The 27486-nt window shown below is 32.9% G+C and overlaps 1 protein-coding gene across 4 annotated transcripts in view; it reads right to left on the reverse strand.

The window, feature by feature from the left end:
* Positions 1-27486, reverse strand: part of hlk (hulk) — a 266967-nt gene that overhangs the window by 37434 nt on the left and 202047 nt on the right. For 2 of the 4 annotated variants that reach the window (XM_081729126.1, XM_081729125.1), the window contains 4 exons: positions 21989-22177; positions 14316-14453; positions 12717-12845; positions 7784-7887 (listed from right to left, as the gene is read on the reverse strand). In XM_081729126.1, the coding sequence (XP_081585252.1) occupies positions 7784-7887; positions 12717-12845; positions 14316-14453; positions 21989-22177 (560 nt within the window). The remainder of the gene's footprint in view (positions 1-7783; positions 7888-12716; positions 12846-14315; positions 14454-21988; positions 22178-27486) is intronic. The other 2 variants (XM_081729128.1, XM_081729127.1) reach the window with 1 other exon arrangement.

Raw genomic sequence — 27486 nt, forward strand, 5'->3', positions numbered from 1 at the left:
AGTGCCGAATCTATAGTTTTCGGGATAGCTAAGATGAAGAGTGATACTTCAGATTCTGTTTAAATCCAAATTCAGCTCCGCAACCTAGGGGAGAAGGAGGAAGAGATACAGAAAAATGATCGAAAATGACCAATATCAGTGTCGAATCCATAGTTTTCGGGGTCGTTGAGATGAACAGTGACAATTCCGATGCCGTACCCCGCAACATGGGGAATTAGAATATATAAAATCATCGAAAATGACTGAAATTAGTGCATAGTTTTCTGGGTCGCTGAGATGAACTGCGATACTTCTAATGCCGTTTAAATACAAATTCAGCCCCGAAACTTGGGGGAAGGGAAGGGTGGAGATATATGAAATGATCGAAAATGACCAATATTAATGTCGATTCCATAGTTTACCGGGTCGATGAGATGAATAGTGAATCTTTCGATGCCGTGCCTCGCAATATGGGAGACGGGGAGATATATAAAATCATCGAAAATGACCAATATTAGTGCCGAATCCATAGTTTTAGGAGTCGCTGTGATGAACAGTGACACTTCCGATGCCGTTTAAATCCAAATTCAGCCACGCAACTTGGGGTAGGATGAAGGGAGAAATATAAAAATGATCGAAAATGACCGATATCTGAGAGCGCTTTAGTAGTAATAAAAAGTAACTGACTAACAGAACATATTACCATTGTATTTTAATTTAACCCGGCGAAGCGGGTGATTGATGCTAGTTTTGTATAAAATACTTAAAACAAAACAGTTTTGTGCTTTAAAAACTTCGTATTGCATTACTCGCAAATAATTGTCATGCTGTCCTTGCAGATAGGGTTTTGGCACACTTTGCAAATAATACTGGTCTTTCGATTCTGTCCTCTAGGGGAATAATTACACCTCTTTTTTGTGAGTGGCCCCGGTAGCGTAGTAGCGGTCCGGGTTCGATTCCCGGTGGGGGCGCTCGTTCGAAAAAGTGTAAAACGCTTTTCCAGGCCAGCCACTCTGAATGAGGTTTTCCTGGGTTTTCCTCATTCACACCAGGCAAATGCCGGGGTGGTACCTAACTTATAGGTCTCAGGCCGCTTCCTTCCTTCCCCAATCCTTTCTTCCTTCCCTTTCCCCGGATAGTGTGCTCGCCGAGGGACGTCATCCCTCAAAACGTGACGGGCTAAATGGCCTTAAATGCCGAGAGCCCAGAAATCTAAATCCTAAATCCCTCTTCTTCGTGATATTACAGCTCAAGCAACTTTTGTCACCCATCGTCCTCTGACAATTGCCTGTACGAATGCTTTATTTTCTGACCCCAAATGATGTCCTATGGTTAAAAGGAAAGAGATATAAACCAGGACGTCCGCCATCAGCAGCAACCCAGAGAGAAATAAAAAGTCACGAGTGCGTAACGTCTTACCTCTGTGTAAATTAGGGTGACCAGACGTCCCGCTTTTAACGCAATTGTCCTTTTTTCAGAATGTTGCTCGGCGTCTCGACAAAAACGCAAACGTAATGCAAAATGTCTTTTTATTTTATTTTATTTTTTCTTACAAAAGTGTCCCGCTTTGACTCACAGTTACAAACTATGTCCTGTATGTACTTAAACAATAGTATGTTTTGAAAGTAAGTCCAACTCTTCTACAAGAAATTCATTTAGTAACAAATATGAATTCAAGAGTCAATAGAATTTGTGTTAAATATTAAAACATAATATAAAAATTAAAATCGGAATAAGATTAAATAAATAAAAAGTTGGTTATTTTTTTAGAAGGTAGATACCTTCTTCATTGGCATAATATCCCTTTTTCGATTTTCTAAATCAGATTACTTTAGTGTAAATCTTTGATGGGATCTTATAGGCTCCATGAATACTGTTTGGAATTCAGGAAAGAAAAAAAAGTAAACGTTTAAAGACACTGTCGGAAAGAGTTTATCGTTATATTTGTTGAAGTTTCAAAGTTCAATTCCGTTGGAAGACTAGTGGAAAAATGAATTTCTTGCTGAGAACCAGGTCACCCTACCCCGACCTACGCTATGTCGTGAATTGTGAATCGCTGGGTCCCTTCTCTCCCGAGTCTTCCCCACTTTCACTTTCACTCTGCTTGATAAAGATTCCTTGATATCATTTGTTTCTTCCTCATTATCAATCAGATCTCTATCAAATCACCATCATACACAACAAACACGTGATACGAAGTTTGCCAAGAAAATAAAGGTACAAACGAAAAATAAGATTTACAAGAAAATGTATTGGACACAAAGAAAGCTTTACTGGTTACACTGGTACAGATACTATTTCTTCACGTAAGTGGCGTCATTGTCCAAACATTTGTTCAAACGCGGAACAAGATTTTGTATCCCAAAATCGTAAACATCCGGCACTTGCATCTGGAACTACGTTGTGACTTTTTCCTGATCTAATCATTACCGTCAAATAATTTTCTACCAATATGTTTCTTTAGGTGCCGAAACCAGTGGTCGAAGTGAGACGGTATGCGGTGGTATGCCATACCACCTCTGGTCTTTCAGTGATGAAGGCATACCGTCTCTGGTTTTCCAGTGATTAAAACATACCGTCACTAAAAAGTAGATGCTAAATATCTTTAATAAATCCATTTTTATACACAGTAATTGACGAATAGCTTTTCACGTAAAAGATTTTATTTCTTATGTAGAAATAATTTCTAAGTTCACAACGCCACATTTTTCTTACCTTTTGTTTTTAAATTGACGTGTCTGCAAAGAAGTTCACCTACAGTAGTTTATATTTTGATGTGTCATATTGAATTATTTCTTTCTTATGTATGTTTGTATGTGTGTGCTTTCTTGCCTTAATGTATATAAATGCCGTGTTTTGAGCATTTGCGGGTTTAGGAGTTGTCTGCTGTGGGAGCGAACCTTCCGGGTGTTTGGAATACCCCATAGTCGACTGGGGGGCCGGGAGCTTTCCCGCAGAAAATTATTAATATTCTCATTCGGGTTTTGAGCATTTTCGTGTATAATACAACATAAGGAGATATTTTTCAGAAAGTTGGAGGGGATCAAAGTCTCTCTATGCCCCACTTTTTTCACGCGTTACTGCAGAGAAGCTCTCCAATGGTTTTCAATTATTATCTAAATAGAAATGCAATCTTTTAGGAAACATACCCTCACTGCATTTCAACATTTAGGTAGCCGGTATGTTAAGTCAAAATCGTTATGAAACATACCGCCTCTGGTTTATTTCCACTTCGAACACTGGCCGAAACAGTTCGTAGTCGCGTTGTATGGCGGATGTTCAAGAACGTCCCATTGAAAGTGTGCAAGCAACTCCTTGGTGACCCAATATCAGACAGACTTTCTGCGAAGACACAGCACCCTTCGCCACATTTTCCCGATTTATCACATTCCTGTATACAGGCAAAATTTCTCGGTGGGTCTCTGAAGGACGATTTTCCTTGTACCTGCAGAAATCTGATCATGCTGCGCGCTTCACACTTGCTAAGATTCGGTATTACAACTACTATATTTCTAACACGTGCTTCTCGCACAAGACTCAGAGCAGTACTAACTCCCAACCCTGGTCGTATGCATTAAAGTTACTAGTAATGCTGCAAACTTAATACAGATTTTCTCCTAGCGTGCAAATATGTTTGTATCTTTATTTTCCTGACAAGCCTTCGAGGAGCCAAGAGTTAAAAAATAAATAAATAAATAAATAAATAAATATGGAAGTGTTTTCAACCAACCTATGCACAAATATCATACAATTACAAGAAATAAGTTATTAGCAACCCAAAAATATGTTACAAAATAACCGTTACATTCATGTGAGGATATATCGAACATTAGTATCCTTTGCTTTTTACCTTTTTATGTGGATACCCTCTTAGAAAAGCAAAGGGCTAATTAGTATTGGGTTTTATATTTATTACGATCTAAATTAAATTGTAACCTTGACCAAACAGTTTTATTAGTTTCAGTTTAGTGACATTGTTTCAGTACTGCCTATTTCACACATTTATATGTAGCACATGTTTACAAGAGACTTTAAGAGTTTAAATTATTTTCAACTATTTTTATTTCTTTCGTGTGATTTGTACAGAGCTGATGCTTCATTTATGATCGTCTCAGAGGTATAACTGATAATGGTTAAAATAAATTTACAAATAAAATGAGACTTGTAGATCATTTTTTAAAGTTTGTGTATTTTCAAACTATTCCAATTCATTTCCCTCAATTCATTTTATTTGATACGAGACCAGGTTTCTTTTAAAAAGATTTCTGATTCAACTAAGTTATATTTGATTTTAGAAAAATAAAACATTAAAAACTTAGCGTTTGAATAATTTCCTGATCAGGATGTTTCTAGATATTAACTCAGTGTCGTGAGATAATTGGGCAGCTATCGAAAAAAAACCCTCTGGAATTAAAAGCCAGTTAAATATGCGCCATTACCTGCCTATAGATGTTTGGACACTGCCAGGAAGTTAATTGACTTTGACTTTAGAATCGGAACACTATGTAGAATGTAAATTGGTGCTTAATTTTGTCTTCATAATGGCATCGATTTTTACATATTGGAAACTTTCTTCAACACTTGTTCTCATAAGCTAAGGAATCCTAACCAAATATATTTATACTATAAGAGAGATTTTTTTTTCTTAGTTCGGTGAGAATTACGATACTAAAAGTTTTGGATAAAGTAGGTATTTTTTCTAAGGAAAATTGTACCAAAACGCTAACATCAATAATATTAGCATTATATACTTATATAATAATAATTGGAGCGGAAATATGTTCTTTTTCCTATTTCTTTCTTCTTTTTCTTTTATTTCCAGTTACGTGTTTTATTGAATATTATAAGAATGCTGTATACAAGTACTTGGGAGAAAAAGTGCTCATACATGATTAAGTTTCTAGTGTTCTCCAATAGCAAAGAAAAAGTTTTTTTCAGATAGACACACACATACACAAAATCATACAGGGAAGCAGGGGAAAGTTCAGGGCTCAAACTCATACAAAGGGACTTGGAATAGAATTTATAAGGGAGGGCTTAGTACTGCATTTTATTCTCAAGTTTCTTGTATCATGAACAAACAAACAAACAAACAAAAAGTTGTAAGTGTATAGTTTCAGAAGAAGTTCCGAAAAGTTTATAAATTTAGTTTTGTTTTGCAATAAATTTTCTGATATATTTTCTTACTTAGAACAAAGTTTTACTGACACTTATCATAAGCCCAAAACTATTTAACTAATATCATGTTAATGTTTTCTAAGAAAAAAAATGGATAAATCTACATGATTATTTAATAGCAAGTACTCTCTACATATGCTTAGTACTACAACATAAAATTAAACAATCCTAGAAGGTTATCTAAGAAAGATGAAAATGGTGAAAAAAATCTAAAATGTACTATAAATAAAAAAGAATACTGAAGTACAGTTTTATTTATATTAATGGCATCCAACATCTATTTATCTGTAACAGAAAAATCAAGTAGCCTCAAAAATTACAATGAAATTTTATTTTCATATTATCATGACCGATGTTTACTTCTTTTATTCTTTGACAAGATTGCATTTTAACTGTACGTTTCTTCAGGATTTTTGTACTTACATGTAGATTTTTAATGTCCAGAAGATATGCAAAATAAAAAATAACAAAAATATTTTTAAACTATAGTAATTAAAACGTTTGTTATCTTTACTTACAAAGCTTGATTTAGAAGTAGTTTGTTTCATTTGTTAAATTATATATTAAAACAAAGCAATAGTCTTAATTTTAAATTTTCAGGATCGTACTGTCCTCAAGCTTTCTTGCTAATTCAAAGAAAACTATGTCAATAAAATAAATACGGAAAATATTGCCCGAGGAACATAAAAATATTTTACTGAATGTAGAAGTGATAATAATTGTCAACATTGCAACGCCATGCCGTTGGGGGGGGGATCAACGGGACAACACCCCGGGCGCCGAAGTAAGGGGGTGCAAAGTTCGAGGGGGGAAGAGAAAAGAAAAGAAAGGAGAGGAAAAATTACATTACAAACTAGTATGTAGTTAAATCCTCTTCCTGCTTTAGGAAGTAGTCCTATAATGCTACCCATGTTAGGAAAATGTATGTGCACATAAATAAAATGGAAGGAAAAAAGTAATAAAAAGTACTCAAAATCAAGGAAAAGCAAGGTTTATTTTTGAAAATTTTCTTACGCTTCGCGCCAACCATAGTGGCGCTTCGCGGCTGATCTATTGACCTCACTCATATGTAAGGGGGCGCCGTAGTATATTCTTACCCAGGCGCTGATTTTCCACGGCACGGCACTGCAACATTGTGCAATTAGCTTTTTGAGATATAAATTATAGTTATTTTTTAACGAGTATTTCTTTCACTATATGTCACAACAATATACCTTTTACGATTATATTATGATCTTCAAAATATTAGTATACAAATACGTAAGATAATAAATAATACAGGATGTCCAATATACAATGCAACACGGAGTTTGGGATAGTAGAACTTTTGAACCTGAAGCGATATACAAATAATTGTTATACCAAAATGAAGCTTTGTCCATGCATATATTTTTAAACTAGGAAGCAACGATTGAAGTACACTAGGAACTACACAGTGTTGCTAGATGTAACCCAAGGTGTAAATCAATTTCTTTGCAAAACATGTAAATTGACTCATAACTCATACATATGGATGTTTTATCGTTAATTTTCAGTTTGTTTATTTGGAGTAGCTTGAAAACTATGGCGCAGAGAAAAGAATTTTTCATTTCTACCGATAACTAATCGGATGAGGCCTCTGTAAGGGAGAACTAGGGAAATCGTAATTTTTATAAATTAACACTCTGAATTCGCAACCCTGCTGATGTTTCAGTGCATCAAAAGGTGTGTTAAGGATCTGTCTACTTGATGCAATTCCCGAAAACAACGAAAAAGAAACTTTTAAATTATCATAATAAAACTTTCATTTACATGCACTTGGCAACACTGCTACTATCAGAAATGAGTTACCAGCTCTACAGCAGATGCTGGAATTGTTCTCTCTTTGATCCAAACACTGGTTCACATGTTTCACCAGGTTGGCAGCGATGTTACGAAGAGTAGAAGTGTTAATGTTCTCAATGGCACTGCGAATGTTCGTTTCCAGGTCTTGAATAGTTCGAGAACTGTTCTTGTATACCTCTTGCTTTAAGGAGCCCCATAGAAATGAATAGCAGTGTTGCCGGGTGCATGTAAGTAAAACTTTTATCATGATAATTTCAAGTTTCTTTTTTGTTGTTTTCAGGAATTGCATAATGTAGACAGATCCTTAACACACTTTTGGTGCACTGAAACATCAGCAGGATTGCCAATTCAGAGTGTTAATTTATGAAAATTACAATTTTCCTAGTTCTCCCTTACAGAGGCTTCATCCGATTAATTATCGGTGGAAATGAAAAATTCTTTTTCCTGCTCCATAGTCTCCAAGCTACTCCAACTAAACAAACTGAAAATTAAGGATAGAACATCCATACGTATGAGTTATGAGTCAATTTACATATTTTACAAAAAATTTCATTTACACCTTGGGTTACATCTGGTAACACTGTATGGTTCCTAGTGTACTTCAATCGTTGCTTCCTAATTTAAAAATATATGGATGAACAAAGCTTCATTTTGGTGTAACAATTATTTGTGTACCGCTTCAGGTTCAAAAGTTTTACCATCCCAATCTCCGAGTTGCATTGTATATTGGACACCCTGTACATGAAGTAGGGGGTGGACACCCTGTACCACCATATATATAAAACTGGTAAACATCACATACCTGAGTTTTTACAAATGCAATGCCATGCCTTTCACAATCATCATCAATGTTTTCTAGTTCCTCGAGAATAGCAGCACATTGTTCACATTCGTCTGGAGTGCTGTCTGAAAAGTTATATTACATATAAGAACTTTTTAAAAATAGTAACAATCAAGGAAAGTAAAACTGACTCATTGCTCGTCAGCTGATCTATACAGCCTATATTATTTAAGTCCATTTTTTTGTTTGTTTGCGTGGTATATAGATATTATCTTTATACTGTTCTATTTGCTGAATAAGAAATAATAAATAAATTACGTGGAAAAATACCATATTTATTCGTGTACTGGTCCTATCTTGTAAGAATTCCATAAAATTTTCTTTAATTTTTTTCTTTTTTTTTAAATAAATAAAAACTATTTTCTTCGTGCTGTTCTGTATTCAGTTCTTTAGCGTTACGTAAACTATTTTTTTTAACTTTATTCTCGTGATATTCTTACGCTTAACACTCGTACATTTGTAGTTGACTTTCAGTCGTTCTTGCATCATTTTGAAATGTTTAGCATAGGACACGTTAATGTTTTGACTCTTGAATTATGCTTCCACGTAATGAAAATCACTAGTAAATTGTAAACTTAAATAAATTTACGAACATAACTTGTTAACGTTTAAGTAGCCCAAAATTTACTATTATTTTTCTAATGAACTACTCAGTGGGCGTGCATATTTATATTTCTTCCTAAAAGATATACGTATACATATATTGTTTTGTATCTTTTGATTTTAAGTCTTTTCTTTCTTTCTTCTGAATTATTCTGAACTTATGAACTCATGTCAGCGTGAGATCATGTTTTGTATTTCTGACAGAAAGACTTATATGCACATGATTTCTTTTCATTATAAGTTTTTTCTTCGTTTTCTTCTAAATTATTCACAATAATCATTCACACCAATGTACGAGCAAGTTTTGTATTTCTGCAAGTTTTACGTATGCATGAATTTTATATCTTTTCATTACAACGAGGGATTGGATGAAGGATGTTGTTATATGTCGCAAAAGAAAGTACGACACGCTTCCCCTTGTAGTACAGCATGACGCGTACCCATTTGATACTCAATAAGGGTATATGTTATCAACTATGGTTCTTTCTCTTTGTGTGAGTTGAGGATCGAATAATACCAAAGGTCAAATTTGATTAAACTTAACTTTAATTACTAGATAGGAGACACCGTAGCCTAGTGGTTAGAGCGTTGGACTCACGTCCACATGGTTCCGGGTTCGATTTCCGGTCGGCGTCCCAATTTTTGGCTTCCACCCAGCGTGGTGAGACAAACTGGGGAGTCACGAAAAAACAAGACGTGACGGCAACTAGGTCTAGAAAGCTCATGTTAGAGACAGGGCGTCGCAGCGCTCTGACCATGTGCTTAACGCTAGACTGGACGTAGTTCAGTCGGTCGCTAGCAGATGGCGCTGGAGCAGGCTTAGGCCCACAAACTGGGCTGTTACGCGAGTTGGTTTGGTTTGGTTTGTTCAATTAACAGATAATCGCTATTGAAGGATCATTTTTAAGAAAATGAAATCTTTAAGTTTTACGTCCTACGGTTATGCCGGTTAGGCTAAAGGAGACGGTGATGATGAGAGACGAGTGAAAAAGTGGAATGAAGAAACTGGGAGGAAACGGGAGAACCCCGAGAAAACCCACGAGTATGGTGTTTGTCCACCACAAAGTCCACACGGCGCTGGGATCGAACCAGGGACCCCAAGCACCGGAGGTGAACGCTCTACCACTGAGCCACCTGAAGGATCATTTTGTTCAACGTTAACATAATACTTCGTGTACAAGTCCATCCATATGTTGGCTAGTGAAAATACATTATTAAAAAGATCAATACACGAATAGATATGGAATGTTAGAAGCCAACTTTCTGACCTGTTAAAATCTATTTTACGTAATTTTTAATTATACAAGAATGTGACAAATGGACAATTTATTTCATTATAGCATGTTAATCGAACACATTCCTATATTATAAAGACAATATAACTCTCATTGTTAAAAGAACAAACCTCTTTTTTTACGTATATAGTAAATTTCTTGGCATATATAGTAACTTTTCAAAGGGTTTTAGCAATCCAGATGGCGCACGATTGTCGTTAATGTATTGGACTCAAACGTCAATATTTCTGGATTTCTACACCTTTTATATCAGGTACCCTATAATTGCCTGATGATACTACTTAACAATGAAAAATCTATGCTTTTACAGGGAATCAAACTTAGGACCACTAACTCTAGAGCTAGTCAAATTTTCCGTAACTTTTTTACAACAAGAAACAATGAAAAATGTTTGATATAAGAAAATAAAATATTACAAAAATATTGAACTTTTAATAATGATTTTTAACAAAAACAAAACAATAGTCCATAGACGTAAGCATTATATTGCACATTTATTCTTGTTTATTTCTTTTATTTTTGTACAAAATACATATGCGCTCCTGTTTGGAATAATAATAATATAAAAATGCAAACATGTGGACAAAAAATACACAAATACTCCACGCGGAGAGAAATTTTCATGCAATTGAATGAAATATGTGATGACAGAAAAATAGCTACCATGCACAAAAATACTTTTTGGAAGGTATACAACTATGCAAAAATATCACAGAAAAAATAACTTGACATGCAGGATTTGTTTCTGGTTCTTAAAATCACCGTTAGAAAACTTCTTTTTATAATGTATTGAATGTGTATATTGAATATATATATATTTTTTTAATAGTAGAAATATAGAAAATTGTATTTGATAACATAGTTTCTCTTACGCCTATTAAAAACACATGGCAAAATTAAATTGGTTATCAATAAAAAGAATCATATTTGTTATTTGTTTATCAAGATTACAGGTATGAAATTCTTTTAAAATTAATGTACGCTACAGTATTCAAGGAAAAGCAATTCTAATATTTCTAAATATTCGCTACTATAATGCAATCTATGATATTACAAGGATATGCATGAAAAGTATTTGCTTTGCAAAAAAAGAATAACTTAGTTTTTTCAATCTGAAAATTCAATTTTTCCAGCTTAGAAAAAAATTCATCACGAATAGTTATTAGCAATATTGCTCAGAAATTTAAATAAAATAAAAAAAGTTTATTTTTAATATGGAGAGAATTTTTTTATGTAGAATATTGTCATGTTTTGCATTATCTAAACAGGATAATAGGTGCTTACTACTGAGCACAAGCATTCCGCCCAGAGTATTCGAGCATACTTTTCTGGACAGAATTAAACATTTTTAGAGCATTTAACAATACTTGTCTGGTCAGTTAATATTCTACACTCAGAGTGATAATAATTAAAACATATTTCTGATAAATTGTGAAGAAGTAGAGCACACAAATGCCTTTCAACGCGGAAGACATTTAATATAAGTAAAAAAAAAATTAAATGTTCAGTATAAAATTTTCATCATAACGTATTGCTCTAATTAATACTTTAACATTTTGTAGCACAATTTAAAATTTAGCGTACGCATAGGAACAATTATTATTCCATCCTTTAACTTGAATTAATGCTATTCCAGTACCAGTGTGTGTTAATGACTTCTTTAATTTAATATAGAGAACTTCTCGATCCGTTACACAATTAGACATGAAATGTAATGAATTGTAGAGATTCTTTTTTGGAGGTTATTTGCAAGTTGCGTAAGCTCTTTTAAAGCATTACAAACTTAGTTTATTTTTCATAATGTTAAATACAGTTACACTCTTTCATGTTTGAAGTTAATTAGACTACATGTATATCTATAATTATACGTATCATCAAAGAACAGAATGTCACAATTTGTAATAATGTTTGACACGCTTCTTGACTGCAACACTTACCTGTTTTGTACCATAGAGATTTCACGTGTTGTATAATTCACATATATATTGTCACTTACAATCAGAAAAACAAGGACAGAAAATGCAACTTATAAACATGTTAAACATAAATCAACAGGATTTAAGTCCCTAGGACCTAAAAATTATTTTTATATTTGTTTTACAACAACAAATAGAAACATATATTATTAGCAGCTGACACTAGTTAAAAAGTCTAGGAAATAGAACCAACAGAAATTCGAAATAATTTAATAAAGATTATAGGAAATCGTCCATCCTTTCCAATTCAATTGAATTGTAGATAAAGAAGAGAATACTGTTACTATTTTATATTGTAATAACAACTTAAACTGAATATATGAAAGCCTAATGGAAACTTGTCTTTTCAACAATTTACACTAAAAATAAATGTATCATTAAGCTGTTCAAGATTGAATAGAAACTACAAAATCCGAATTGTTATCAATAAATACTGGAAATACGTGGATCATAAAGTCTTTAAGACTGAATCAAAAACACGGGAAATTGATGGTGTTAGTCAGTTTCACTGCAAATAAATGGATCACTGAGCCTTTCAGCATGTATGAAAACTGATAGTGTTAGCAATTGATAAGTAATCCACTCAAATCGTGTAAGAAACGCAGAGGAAATTGAATCTATTGAAAAATTAATTTAGGGAGAGAAATGGATCAATAAAAACTCAATGGAAACCAAGGAAAATCAACACCGTTACCCTTTAACACTGAACACAAGTTGATTATTATTAGCCATTTTAGAATAATTCAACATTTTCCAAAGTACTTTTTCAATTCATTTTGGAAATAAGAAAAGCTCAAAACAAAAGGTTTAAACACATGTTTCGGAACATGCTTACATCTTCAAGAGGCGACTGGAAAAGTACTGTTTATGAGGATAATAATACTGGTTTTATGTAAGAAATCTCTTTAACATCTCAAGAAACCAATGTGAAACAAAAGTACATCATGCGAGGAAACACATATTTTGGGGAGGGAATACAAAGAAATCTTTTCATTTTGAATATTTTCTTTTGAACAATACCCTTTGGTGATGGAGGAGGTGGAGGTGGAGGTGGGGCTGCCCCTTCCTGTCCTGCTGGCTCTGGAATAGTTATTGTCAATTTCTTCTTGCGCTTTGGAGTAGCACAAACATCACACAGAGTCTTGTTCCCTGAAGAACAGGGTAAATACACCTCTCATGACGTCTATCGTCTTCTATATTTAATTATTACTTTTAATAATACTAAGTAATAGAATTAGTTAATATCAAGCATTAAGCAGTAAGCACAAGTTGCCTTTACCTCATTCTAATCTAGTGTCCATGTTAAGCTATATACTAATATTGCAGCACATACAAAAATAGAACGTATATTCTTTTAATAATTTCATACTTTGTAAGAATTATAGAAACACCCAAGTCAAATTATGAAATATTATAATTAGAATATCCGTTATTCTAAATTGTATCTAGGCAAACAATAATAATTTAATTCTAATATTTCAATTTAGTGTAAATTCATTTTAGAGCTGTCTTAACCGAAAGCTCTCTACCCTACCGCGTATAATGTTTCTTGTATTAAAGTAAGACAATGTTGTCGATAAACGCTTGGTGTTCTCGTTCTGCAATCGAGAGTTTAGAGTTTGAACTCTGAGGAGGTGTCTTGATTAATTTCAGAAAATAGTTTTTTCCCTCACTCTCTCAAAGGCGAATGTCGTTTGTATCTTTTAATATAGTCGTCTTCCTCATAACTTTCTTCCTCTCTTTCATTGTTCTCAATGTAAAATGGATTAGTAGCTATATCATGACTATATTAATAAATAAATAAATAAATAAACGCAAAAACAGTTTAGCTGTCGGTCACTTTGAAGTCAATGTATCTAATTTCAGGAAAATATTTTATATTTAAATGTAATTTTCTAGTGGTTTCATCCATAGATTGTTAAAAATTTACAAGCATTTATATTAATTGAACATATATTTGTATTTATTGATTACTTAGTGCAATATATTACATGTATTAGGTACTTCTTTTAACGTTTCGACCTCATATATTTTCGAAAGGAAACAAAATATGAAAAACCTACTTGCACATGAGAATATATTTGATTTTTCCATATGGGAGTTTGTACTCATAACATGAGTGCATTCCTGTGCATATAGATTTTCAATATCTTGTTGTTTCATAAATATTTGAGACTGTATATATGTACTTGTATATGCATATGTGTATGTGTGTGTGGGTTTAACGTAGTTTTTTAGCTTATAATATTCTTTTGCGTATTTGTTTTCTTATCTTCTTTATCAACTTCGCAGAAAAAAAATATTGAAGCATTATTTTAGATATATTAAAACTTATGCTCTAAGAAAAGTCAAAAAGCCATTATTGATATTTATAATCTAAAAGGCACTAGAAAGCATAATTTATCTATGCAAAATGAAAGATAAAAAACAATATGAATTAGAAAACTTAAAAAAAACTATGCCTTTAGCAATGTTATGAAGTATTATGAACGAAACAAAGACTTCCATTCATGCAATTTATCCAGAAGTATATGGAATATTTCATTTCCAGAAGGATTTCCATATTTGTTTCCTATATTGCGTTACCTTGTAATAAATATACTTAGATGAAACACTTACAAAAGTAGATAGCAATAGCTTCTGTTCTTGATATTACATAACGAAGATTCTCTCCTTCCATATCTTCAATTATATCAGCTCCTGGGTCCTTCTGAAGCAGAAGCCATTCAAGAAGACGATCTTCATTATATAAGTCTCCTATTGATTAGACAATGAGAACATAGGAATTAACCTCATATTTAATTTGAAGCATGGTTTCATATAACTGTATCGTACATTTTGCAACATTTGTAGAAATGAGTATTTATTTCATACCTTTCGTTTTATTTGTAATTTCGGAACTTTTTGCAACATTTATAGGAATAAATATTTATATCATACCTTTCGCCTTATCTGTAATTTCGGAACTTTTTGCAACATTTATAATAATAAACGTTTATATCATACCTTTCGTTTTGTCTGTAATTTCGAAACTTTTTGCAATATTATAGAAATAAACGTTTATATCATATCTTTCGTTTTGTCTGTAATTTCGGAACTTTTTGCAACATTTATAGAAATAAACGTTTATATAATACCTTTCGTTTTATCTGTAATTTTGAAACTTGTTGATCGAATAAGTTCTCTTTAATATAATCTCAATAAGTTATAGAAATCCGTACGCAAATCAATCTTCATCTTCCGAAATTGAAAGGAAATAAAAATATTACAAATATACTTATGACCGCAATGGAGCATGCTACGTACTAAAGATACACAATTTGAAATTACTATATTACAAGGAGTTATTCCGTTACACATGCTACTTTGATAGATTAAATAGTATTTTAGAAACAATGTTGTTTATCTAGTGGTTTGTTTATTAGGTTGCCACTTATTGAGAATTAGTAGTGCAAAAATTTAAACATATTTAAGCGATTTTCGTAGTAGGGAAAAGTTTAATCACGAAAATAAATCTTTCCTTCTTTGATGGATGCTTCAAGCCAACATTTCTGAGTTTTTATTTTCCTTTTTATGTATTTGCACTAATCAATTTCTGTGTTTCTTTTTACTACGTTATTTACAAATTTATATTCGCGTAGTGGTTAACGCATCGGCACGGTATGCCGGAGGTCCCGGGTCCAAGTCTCGGTCCAGTCGATCATTTTTTCACTCTTTGTGTTATTGAATTCACATCTATGGAGGATATGGTGTGTTAGAAAATCAGTTGCTTCCTCTATTATTAATATCTATACCGCAAAGAACTGTTCTTAGAAGGACACTATTTACAATAACAATTCTTGTAATAGGTGTCATAGGCTATATTATTATTTTTTTTAACAGATTCCTAATATAAAGCTGAATGCGTAATTAAGTGTTGTTCGGTGGCATATATTAAGTGGCATAAATTCCACAATATTATTGTTACACATACTGGATAAACAATGTAATTGTGTTTACAAGCTTTCGTGTGTTTCTGGCGAGTTTCGGGAGTCTTCGGTTCCGACACGATCCGAACACTCGTTCGTGTTATCTCGTAGAGTTGAACGAAAGGCGCCATTTGCATCTATGGAGTACAGAACTATTAATGTGGTTGTGTTCAAGAAAACGTGGGCTTATAACAGAAGAGGATGCATCGGGTAGAAGAAATGTATGTGAAAATACAAATCAAGCCTGTGTACAGGACTGTAACTGTTTAAATAAGTCACTTGTGAGTGAACTTCTCAAGAAGATAGAAGATCGCTACAAACAATTACATTAGAGCAGTTTTTTTTAATAGTAGATAGTACTGCTAGTGGAGGTATTTATGCAGATAAAATGCACAATTCCAGTACTTGCAGTATGAACAAGGTAGGAAACTGTTTTTCCTAATCATTACTAGTACATTATATTGGTACCGGTAGGTATGTTCTATAACACCACGGATACTCTGATAATTCAAGATAGAAAGCATTGAACAGCCGTGAATGAACATGTGCCTTGAATCTTACGTAGTTAAAGTTGACAGGTTAGCTCGTAACTAGTGACGTATTTCCAACAATTAGCTTGTAACAAAAAATATAAGTCCAAAGATTATTCAAAGAAATACACCAATCGGTGGATCTCATGAGCTCAACAAAATGATACGGGCGAGTGTAAATCGTCATGCGCAGTTTTCGAGACAAACAACATAAACAAGATTTTTCTTTCGTAAATGTAAAATTGATGCTATAAGGCAACCACACCATCTATTAAGATAAAACTGACACTTATCAAGCTTTTCAGTATGACCTAGCAAAGCGACAGCATATAGTATGCTTAATGAGATATATATATCTCCAAATTAAGATTAACACTTTAAATTTTAATTTTTGATTAACACTGTTTAAATATAAGACAAGACGTATCAATCGATAGACTACGTGGAACTGAACAAACATATTCTTGAGAGTGAATTCTTGTTCATAGTTTTGGAGAAAATCTAGAAAAAAAAGGAATTTTTACAGCCTTAAAAAAATATCGTTCGTTGCAAATCTAAGGTAATTGATAGTTTTCTTTTATTCTGCTCCAACAGATTATTTATTTACTTTATATGTAAAATATATATATATTTGTTAAGTTGCTAATTGTGTTTATTGTTGGTTGATTTCTCCAAACAGTGACACTTGTACTACTTATAAGTACAACAAAAATAGTTTAACTTATAATAGATGCTACGTTATAATTCCCTGAGCATTAGTAATAATAGATGGATTTTGCTCTGAATGTTGCACCAGTAAGTACCAGGGAGTAGAGTTAGCCAAGTTCCCTTAAATATATATACAGAACAGTGGCGTATTTAGGGGGGTGGATTCCGAGCTTAACCCCCCGAAATATTACTTAGTATAGTAAAGTAAATGAAATATATTGCAGAATTTTCACATTTCCAGGCAAAGCCCCCCACCCGAAAGTTAGCAAAGCCCCTCCCGAAACAAAATCGTAAATACGCCACTGATACAAAATGATACAAAAATTTGTCATAATATTTTTGAATAGATTCCTCACACCAAAAAAGGAAACAAAGTTCATATGGATCTGTGGTCGGCAGTGCATAGTTTCGTAATTATAGGGTGCCGAAAACGTCAAAAAAATGAACTTTAAAGGTTCATAGTTCCACTACTATAGGACCGATCATAGTCGGGTCAATACATGTGAGCGTGTAGCCCCCCTCACTCCCATTCCATTTTAATTTTCCCAATTTTTCTTGGCTGAATTGGAATAAGGCTTCATGTACTGTACGTCGACGCAAACTGTGTTTTAGTTTAATCTTTACCTATGAGTTGGCAGTCCTGTGAGTGGTGACTTGTACTTACTGTTCACCGAACAAAAGGAATGTGATGTGGTCATGATGTTATAAAATATAGTACCACAGAATCTGAAGTAATCTAGAAATACTTTTATTATTTTTAGTATTTTAATTATTTTATCTTAATGAAGAACACATTTAATCCTTTCTGATATATATATTCGTTGTGAAACACTCGTAGATATTTTTTTTAAAATATTTTCTCTGGCGTGACTGGCGCAATCTTACTGACGCCAGAAGGATAACGCGCAAAACGTGTGTGTGTGCAAATGGACGCCATAGAAAAGAGAAGATGTACACAACTTGCCACCAATATCCAACGTTAATTTGATGATCTTTTGTATAATTGTGTTAACATAAGCAAGAGTGAACTGCAGAAGTTACGTTATTTTATTATTCACGTAAGTTATAGTGAAGTTCCACGAAAATGTTATAAAACACTTTAACTTAGCTGAAACTAAGTAAGAGCACGTTGTTTCAGTTTCTCGCAAACGTTGCTATTCAAAAACAAATACTAAATCTAATATTGAATTTTACTCGTGTTTATGATAAAGAAACGTAGGCAAGACGAGAGATCAATTTACTTTATAGATTGTTAATCAGTGGGACCATAAGTAAGTACACTGTCAACTATGCAGCCGGACAATGGAAATTGGAGCTAACCTAGAAAACAGGATATCCGTTCAAAGAAAAATGGGAAGAAGATTCCAAAGAATTGCCCTCCAATATCTCTACTGCCCCCCCCTAAATCCATCAATTTACAGCGCAGTAAAGTGTGATCCGAATAAATAGCGTGTGTTAAATGATAGTGCATCGTGAAATATAAATTTTAACCGGCATTTACAGTGCTTCATCTTCTTTAAAGAAAGAAAGTAGTTAATCATATATAATTATTTCTTCATGTAAATTCCAAATTAATACGAATATGGGCTCACAAAGTGGTAGTACATGTTGAATAAATTTCTTAATAAAATGTTGTAATGTTGTAAACGTAAGTACCATACATAAGCTGTGTTGATTGAATAAAACTTACATATTATATATATTTTGTGTGCTATTACCTTTACAGTATTTTCTGCACAATTACTACCGAAATGGTGGATGTCATGTCTGATTACTTGTGTTTGTTCCGCTAATGCCAGCAGGCGTGGCAAGGACGGTGGGTACTCGCAGTCGCAACCTCAACTAAGTCATTTTGGTTCGAGATCTAACTTGGAGGTTTGCGCACTCTTCATTTTGGTATTGTCATTTGTGTAGCGAATGTCCTTCTCCCACCAACTATTAAAATCCACCATAAACAAGGCGTACCGAATAAGGGTTGTATCCAGTGGAGTTATAACAATTACTTATCCTATAAGGAGAACAGGTAAGAACCGAATGAAAATGGATACTTGGTATTACGAAACGTCTCCCAAATAAGGACAGTCAAGGATCGAACTAATATACAGTCATAAAACAACTTGCCCGAACAGAAACACGATCCACTCGTGTCATAAGAATGGCTAGTCCGAACAGGAATCGAACCAAACACGATCCAATCGTGTTATAGACATCACTCAGGAAATGGTATGTGAACTATCCAAATATCCATCTTTCAGAATCTCCACAATCATTTTTAGAGAGACTGTTTGGGAGTACTTGATCACTGTCTTCACCTACCTCTAAAAATTGGTGTGCAAGTACTGGAGCATCTTTTAAACATGGATATTTGGATAATTCACATACCAGTTCCTCAATGATGTCTTGACCCAACTACGAAAAGGTTCCATAGTAGTAGAGCCAGAACTTTTAAAGTTCACTTGTTTCACGTTTTTCGGCACCCTATAACTACGAAACTATCCATTTTTGAGCACAAGCCCAAATGAACTTTTTTATTTTGATGTGAGGAATCTGTTCCCAAAATATTGAGACACATTTTTGTAATACCCTTTCTTATTTTGATGTGATGAATCTGTTCCCAAAATATTGTGACACATTTTTGTAATACCCTTTCTTATTTTGATGTGATGAATCTGTTCCCAAAATATTGAGACACATTTTTGTAATACCCTTTCTTATTTTGATGTGATGAATCTGTTCCCAAAATATTGTGACACATTTTTGTAATACCCTTTCTTATTTTGATGTGATGAATCTGTTCCCAAAATATTGAGACACATTTTTGTAATACCCTTTCTTATTTTGATGTGATGAATCTGTTCCCAAAATATTGTGACACATTTTTGTAATACCCTTTCTTATTTTGATGTGATGAATCTGTTCCCAAAATATTGAGACACATTTTTGTAATACCCTTTCTTATTTTGATGTGATGAATCTGTTCCCAAAATATTGTGACACATTTTTGTAATACCCTTTCTTATTTTGATGTGATGAATCTGTTCCCAAAATATTGAGACACATTTTTGTAATACCCTTTCTTATTTTGATGTGAGGAATCTGTTCCCAAAATATTGAGACACATTTTTGTAATACCCTTTCTTATTTTGATGTGATGAATCTGTTCCCAAAATATTGTGACACATTTTTGTAATACCCTTTCTTATTTTGATGTGATGAATCTGTTCCCAAAATATTGAGACACATTTTTGTAATACCCTTTCTTATTTTGATGTGATGAATCTGTTCCCAAAATATTGAGACACATTTTTGTAATACCCTTTCTTATTTTGATGTGAGGAATCTGTTCCCAAAATATTGAGACACATTTTTGTAATACCCTTTCTTATTTTGATGTGATGAATCTGTTCCCAAAATATTGTGACACATTTTTGTAATACCCTTTCTTATTTTGATGTGATGAATCTGTTCCCAAAATATTGAGACACATTTTTGTAATACCCTTTCTTATTTTGATGTGAGGAATCTGTTCCCAAAATATTGGGACACATTTTTGTAACACCCTATATATATATATATATATATATATATATATATATATATATATATATATATATATATATATATATATATCGAAAACGACGAAAATTCACAAATAATAATAATTATTATTTATTTGTTTTGCAATATCCAGCATCCAGTTAAGAAGCTGTATGTGCTTCCCAAGAGATGTAAATGTTGAAACTATTTTTCAAATGTAGAGCTAAAGGTTTATTACCTTGCATTCCTGATTTGTAGTAGTTTAAAATAAGAACGTTAATTTTTTGTCTACAGTTCTTTTGAAAGTAAAACCGTGTTTTTTTACGCGTATTATTATTTATTTAAATATTGGAATTACAAAGTAACCGACTCATAATTTCTGCAAGATAGAAAAAGAAAAGTTTCTTGAAATGTGAGGTTCTTGTAGAAGTTAAACACACTGGCCCACAGTAACACAACAATATTATTTCAGTTTTTCTCGTGAGTGAAAGTAGTCCACTTTGTCTCACACCCCTTCACTTACTGAATTAACGAGAATTTAACACCCCATTGAATCTGGTAAGCACCCCAAATATTGAAACTTAAAATCATACAAATAGAAGGAAGTTTGTTGGCGAATATGATGCTCATTAATGGCAGGATAAGTTTATTTATTTTGTACAATAAAACGGACTTCACATAAACTATCAAAACAAATTTTATAGGTGATTTATTGTTGTGTGACACGATGATTATTAAAGAAATTACTGTACTGCGTATATGAAATGAACATTTGAAATACACAGTCACACACTAATTTATGCTTCAAACTAGTCATAAGATTTTATTTATTTATTTATTTACTATTTATTTATTTATTTATTTATGTATTTTTGCTCAACATTTGTTCCACCTAATTCAAACGCTCTACAGGCTAATTAGGGTTATTACATGACAGAATTTCAGCAAGACAATATTTTTAAATTTCACAAAAAGATTTATATTAATCGATAAATCTCTTAGTGGTATAGCAAGAATTTCTAGAGGCTGAAAAGAGAACATAGCCGGATGAAAGAGGATATCTGATAACGATAAATATAAAGAAATCGAGAATTGTAATGATATATCATGATGTAACGAAAGATAAATTTGAATGAAGTTAGCGGTGAACCACGGAGTCAAACAGTACTTGAATCTAATGCGCCATCGATTTTTAAGGAGCACCATAATTTTGCATACTTTACCTGAACAAAAATTGTTTGCATTAGATTCGCGTAAATACAGTATTTGTTTTATTTCTCAACTTTTGGGAGTGAACACAATGTCTCAGTGGTAGAGCACTACCTCTGGTGTATGGGGTCCCTGGTTACATCCCCGAACAAGTGAGTTTGTGGTGGACAACATCGTGTCTTTGGGTATTTTATCGGAGTACTCCCGTTTCCTCATGCATTCTCATTCCACCAATTATTCTATCATCATTCACTTGCTAATTCTTTATCCGTCTCCTTTAACCTAAAAGACATAATCGTAGAATATTACACTGAAAGATTTTCAACTTCTTAGAACTTACCTGCGTAGATTACAGGTTCCTTCATACCCATTCTGAAGAAAACAACTGCAGGTAGTGCAAACACACCAAAATCCTTTGCTAATTGCTTATCGTCTACTTTCACGAATTTGATGCCTGCTCCATCCGCTTCGTCATCAATATGTTCCAATTCCACCAGCACTTTGTCACACTGTTTACAGTCGTCACTATCTAAAGGCAAATTGTATGTTAATTCAAACAAAAATATATATTTTATATCTAAATGTTAAAGATACTTAATGTTTCAAGCATGAAGAAACACGAGGGTTATCTTTAAAATAAGATCTGTTAATGAATGCCGTTTGAAATTTCGTGTGTTCCTTGCATTCCTTGTGTACAATCGGACTCATTTGTATTCACGGCGCTAGTCTGTACACTTTGTAAAGTGAGGTTAACATGTGTAAGAAAATTGAGCGGCTAACTCACTGTTAAATGTGGTCATCCGGTCCCTAACAGCGAGAAACATAACAGGTGGGGCCTATTTCTCAAAATTACCAGTCTTTCAATATGTTTTCTACTTGTAAAGGATCTTGAAGCAGAAATTCCAGAATAATATTAGAAATTATTTCTAAATATTAATGTTGATACCTCTTTAAAAGTTGTAAAATATCATGAAATTGAAAGAATAATAATAAAAGATATTTATAAATATTAATGTTGATACTTCTCTAGAAGTCGTAAAATATCATTAAGTTGAAATTCTAGAATAATAGTAAAAGTTATTTATAAATACTATTGCTGATACGTGATACTTCTCTATTAAATCATGTCAACAATTCTACATAACAATAACATTAAAATCACTAGTCCAGACAAGAAAATAGATCATGATCAAATTGAGCCACTGAAATGTTAGGGGGATTGAGAAAGAAATTGGTTGGAACTTTAAATAAGTACGAAATTAAAACTGTATCAGAGAGTGTATAATTTATAGATGAAAACATATTTTGATCAAAACGTTGAGTATTGATGATTGAGCCATTCAGTAAGTATAACTTCATTATTATTATTATTATTATTATTATTATTATTATTATTATTATTATTATTATTATTATTATTATTATTATTATTATTATTGCGATGTGAGGTATACTAGTAGAAGAAATTGGGATGATACGTCATGCATCTTAGGAGAAGGCACTTCTATTAAACTAGAAACACATTGTCGTTGCACCTCGAAAAACCGCTATGTGCAGAACTGGCAACTTTCCAAGGGAAGAAAATATGTTTTATTATTATTTATATTATTAAGTTTCATTTATGTTTCCTTGTTACGTAGAATTCACATATAGTAATGTACGGGAAGATGTAACACGACTTTCTGCTAATATTGTAGTGTATTAACTCATTTTTAACGAGCATGTGACATAGCAGATTTTCGAGATGCAGTGACAACACATTAACTTCATTCATTTTCACTCAGAAACTATTACTTAAATAATTAATACTTTTGTGACCAGAGTATATACTTATTTATTAAAATTAAAATGTAGGTATATTAGAAAACCTATCAAGTCAGGAGTCAAGTGATAACTTATGAGTAAGTACAAAAAATAATCTACTTCGTGTTTCTGAAGTGGAGACATAAATAATTTTGCAAATATAACAGTAATGGTGTTATGTTGTTCGTATTTAGGTACCGCATGTTGAATATTTGACATCTATTTGTCATCAGGAGATTAATGAATGTAAAAGTGTAGTTGGTTAGAAGAATCTAATATGCGACTACTTAATTCATAACTCTAGCTGCTAGCGATTCCAAGAGAGGAATGTATTCTATCGGTATTAAAACTCATTCAATTGTGCTAAGCATCGTAATATCCTTTCTTTCGTAACGAAGTAACACAACTTGAATTATAGTCATTATGCTAGTGTCAAGTTTCGTAAACGAAGAACGCACAAAGTGAAAAGTAAAGTGTTTCCTACTGAAGTAAATAGTTTAATAGTTTCATAGTTACATAATGTATGTTAAAAATAGGTTTAGCTGAAAATTTATTTAATTCCAACCACAAGAAATATAAACGTATTTATTTTGTGCTGAACATAGTTTGGAATCAACTCAATAATGATAGCTTTTAAAAGATAAAACTATATGAAACAAAAATTCCAATAGTTCTGGATCTGTTCATTGAAATGTTGATGAAGATTTTGTATTTCAAATAATGTGGTTAAAATTACTGGCCTCAGATCCGAAATATCACACACAACTAATGAACTAACGATGGGTTTAATGTAAGTTCTTTAAGAAAATCATAACGGAAATAAAATATGTTATTATTATCTACGAATATAGCTTCTTTGTTAGACACTTATTAATATCAAAAAATGTATTAAAAATACAGAATATCTAACAAATTTCTGTCTTGAAGAAGCCATAATTGATTTACTAAATTAGTAAGAACTTGTTTAATCTTTAAAAACAACAAATTGTCAAAATTCGTGATCATGATTACTCATATCCTTTAAGTAAATATAGAGCCCTATAAAATTTTCCTAGCATAAACAACCAGAAAACAGAGAGCCCCCATAAAACAAGAGAATAAGTAAAAGTGTTTTAACACCAACAAAACCTGTTCGTTTGGATATAAGGATTATATGTAATTCATATATATATATATTCATATGTTGTATATGTAATTCATACACAGGGTGTGGAAAATGTTCCGGAACGGTCCAATATCTCTCGAAGTCTACAGATCAGCAAAACAAACGAAAACAGATGTTAAATAGTTTTGAGAAAGCTATCCAATGATACCAAACGCAACCTCGTATCCCCACCCTTTCGGGGGTACTGTGGGTAACTTTAACATTTTAAATGGGAACTCCCATTTCTTATTGCACATTTGGATTCTCCAGAAAAAGGGACAGTGATTTGACCCAGAATTGAAAACGGTCCCTTCACGAATATTCCTTGAATCGACATACAAAAAAGAGGGGTAGCTATCAAAATGTTATGAAAATGGAAATTGTCAGTCCCGTGCTCTGTGACAATATGGCTAGCGTACTGGACTGTGGAGTCAGAGGTCCGGAGTTCGATACCCGCGCAGAGTAACATTTTTTGTGTGTATTTTTTGTACCCAAATAATGAATTCATACATTTTTACTTCAATAAAAAGAACGTATTTGTCCATAATTTATTACCTTGCAAGAAAATATAAATTGCTACAAAATGGTTTGTTTCTGTTGTAAATAACCTTATGAACTCTAACTCTAATAACCCTATTACTAAGAACCATTTCATAAAGCTAGTTTGCAAAACAATCATCGAAATTTGTGATGTATGTAACTTGAATAAAATATTAATTGGAGTTAAAACGTAGGATTTATTATTTAGGAAAATAAAAGAGAAAAGATTGCTTTGAGTGGGGATCGGACTCAAGGAACTCTGACTTCGCAGTCTCGTATGCTAACTGTATAGCCACAGAGTACGAGACTGACACTTCCTATTTTCATAATGTTTTGGTACCCCTCGATTTTCATTTGTCGATTTTAACGCCATCCGTGAAGTTTATAGGTACATGAATTATAAACCATGACTTTCCAATGAACAGTGTTGATGTAATAGCTATTTCACTACGAGCCTACGATTTTCTTTATACTAACAGGGTTAATGGGCCCCAGGGACTTACTCCGTTGCAAGGTTGGAAAAAATACAGTTTTTTTTAAAAAAAAGAACAAAACATGTGTTTAAAACATGAAAAAGATGTTCGAAATGTTTTAAACATCTTTTAAAACAAGAACGAAAAAACAAACATGTTTTAAACATTTTGAACAGTTTAAAACATATTTCAAAATCGTGTAATAACTTATTTGTTAAGACTTTTTATTTGCAACCAGTATTACAGATTCATTCTGTATATACTGATTAGTGCAACATTGATAACAGAAATAAAATCGTTTGATTAAAAATGGCTTTTATATAGTTCTTTTTATTAATTTTTATTAGCCACTTGTTGTTCAAGATGATTTTCGAAAAAAAGATTAAATATTTTCGCAGTACACTGGTGATAATGCACCTTAATATATCAAATTTCGTTTTTGTAGCACCAGCGGTTTTGGAAATGACTTTTGAGTGTCCGTATCGGATTCAAAATGCTGACTTTGTATCTCCGTGAGCTGTCACTGATAACGCACATTTTTTTTTTTTTTTACCTAATTTAATTTTTGTAACACCAGTGGTTTGCAAAATTTAATTTGTGTAACACCAGTGGTTTGCAAAATGACTTTCGAATGACCATTGGATTTAATATGACATTTTTTTTACGATATTTGGCTCAAATAATTGTATTGTTATTGGAAATGTACACACATGTACATAATGTTTATTCAATTGATTACCTGAAGGTGGGTGAAATTTTAGTTCCATAAATTTGATTGCTATTTCTTAATACTGATGCACTAAAATTATTTTAAAATAAAGTTTCGAAAAGTGATGTTTCAAGCACACTTCAAGTAGTGCTAACTTTAGAATATTTTCTGAAAGCCTGTGTATTGGTTGTTGTTTAAATCAGTAATTGTACTGAAGAAAAACAATATTTGGGACATTCAGAGCACAATGGATCCAAGTCCATTTTCAATAATGTTCAGTTTTGCTCAGCAAATGAAAACTATTTCAAAACGTAATATCTTCGCAGTCAAGAGTACGAAATAAATGAAACTAAAACCACGTGAAAGGGCGTGGGCTAGTTTCATATGACAGCCGTTAGATAGAGGCGTCAGTGTGGACAGAAGGGCAGCCGTGCCCACCCTCACTCTGAATTTCAGATTTTGGGGACAGTAAGGCAGATTTAGAAACTTTTTGATAAGCAAAGTTCAACAGAACAAGTTTGAATTCCTTACACCGAATAAATACGGAGCAAATATAAATGATCAAAACTGGAAATTGCTTAGGCACAATTTTCAGAATTTTAAGCAAGCCCGAAACTCGAAAGTAGAGCCACCTTTGGAATCCTTGGACCAAAAAATATACAAGAGAGCAATATAAGCCTATAGCTCCTTGCGGACAATGGAAATGGATTATAACTGATCAAACTCCGTATTTATTCGGCGTAAGGACTTCAATTTTTTTTCTGTTGAACTTTCTCAGCAAAAGGTTTCTGAATCTGCATTACTGTCCCAAAATTTGAAATTCAGGGTACGTAGTAGAAGGGCGGATGACCTTTAAACGGACGCCCCTCTCTAGCGGTAATCATATAAAACTCTATATTACACTTTGTCACGTAATTTTCTGTCTTTCTTTCCGGATTCGTGGTTGCGAATATATGACGTTTTCCGTCGGTGTATTCTTTTTAACACACCCTGCATTTATTTAAGTAATTATGCATCATTGACAATGATATTTGGAGCTTCACTTATTAATATTTCTCACATTGCAGCGTACACAATATCTTAAATTTATGAGCAGGGAGGGGGAAATTAGTCCTCCTGTTCCCCCGTTCTAGAAACGTTCTTGTCCAGCGGTTGTCCTATGAAACTAG

This window comes from Thermobia domestica, chromosome 10, assembly GCF_964235325.1.
Source record: "Thermobia domestica chromosome 10, izTheDome1.hap1.1, whole genome shotgun sequence".
Lineage (NCBI taxonomy): Eukaryota > Metazoa > Arthropoda > Insecta > Zygentoma > Lepismatidae > Thermobia > Thermobia domestica.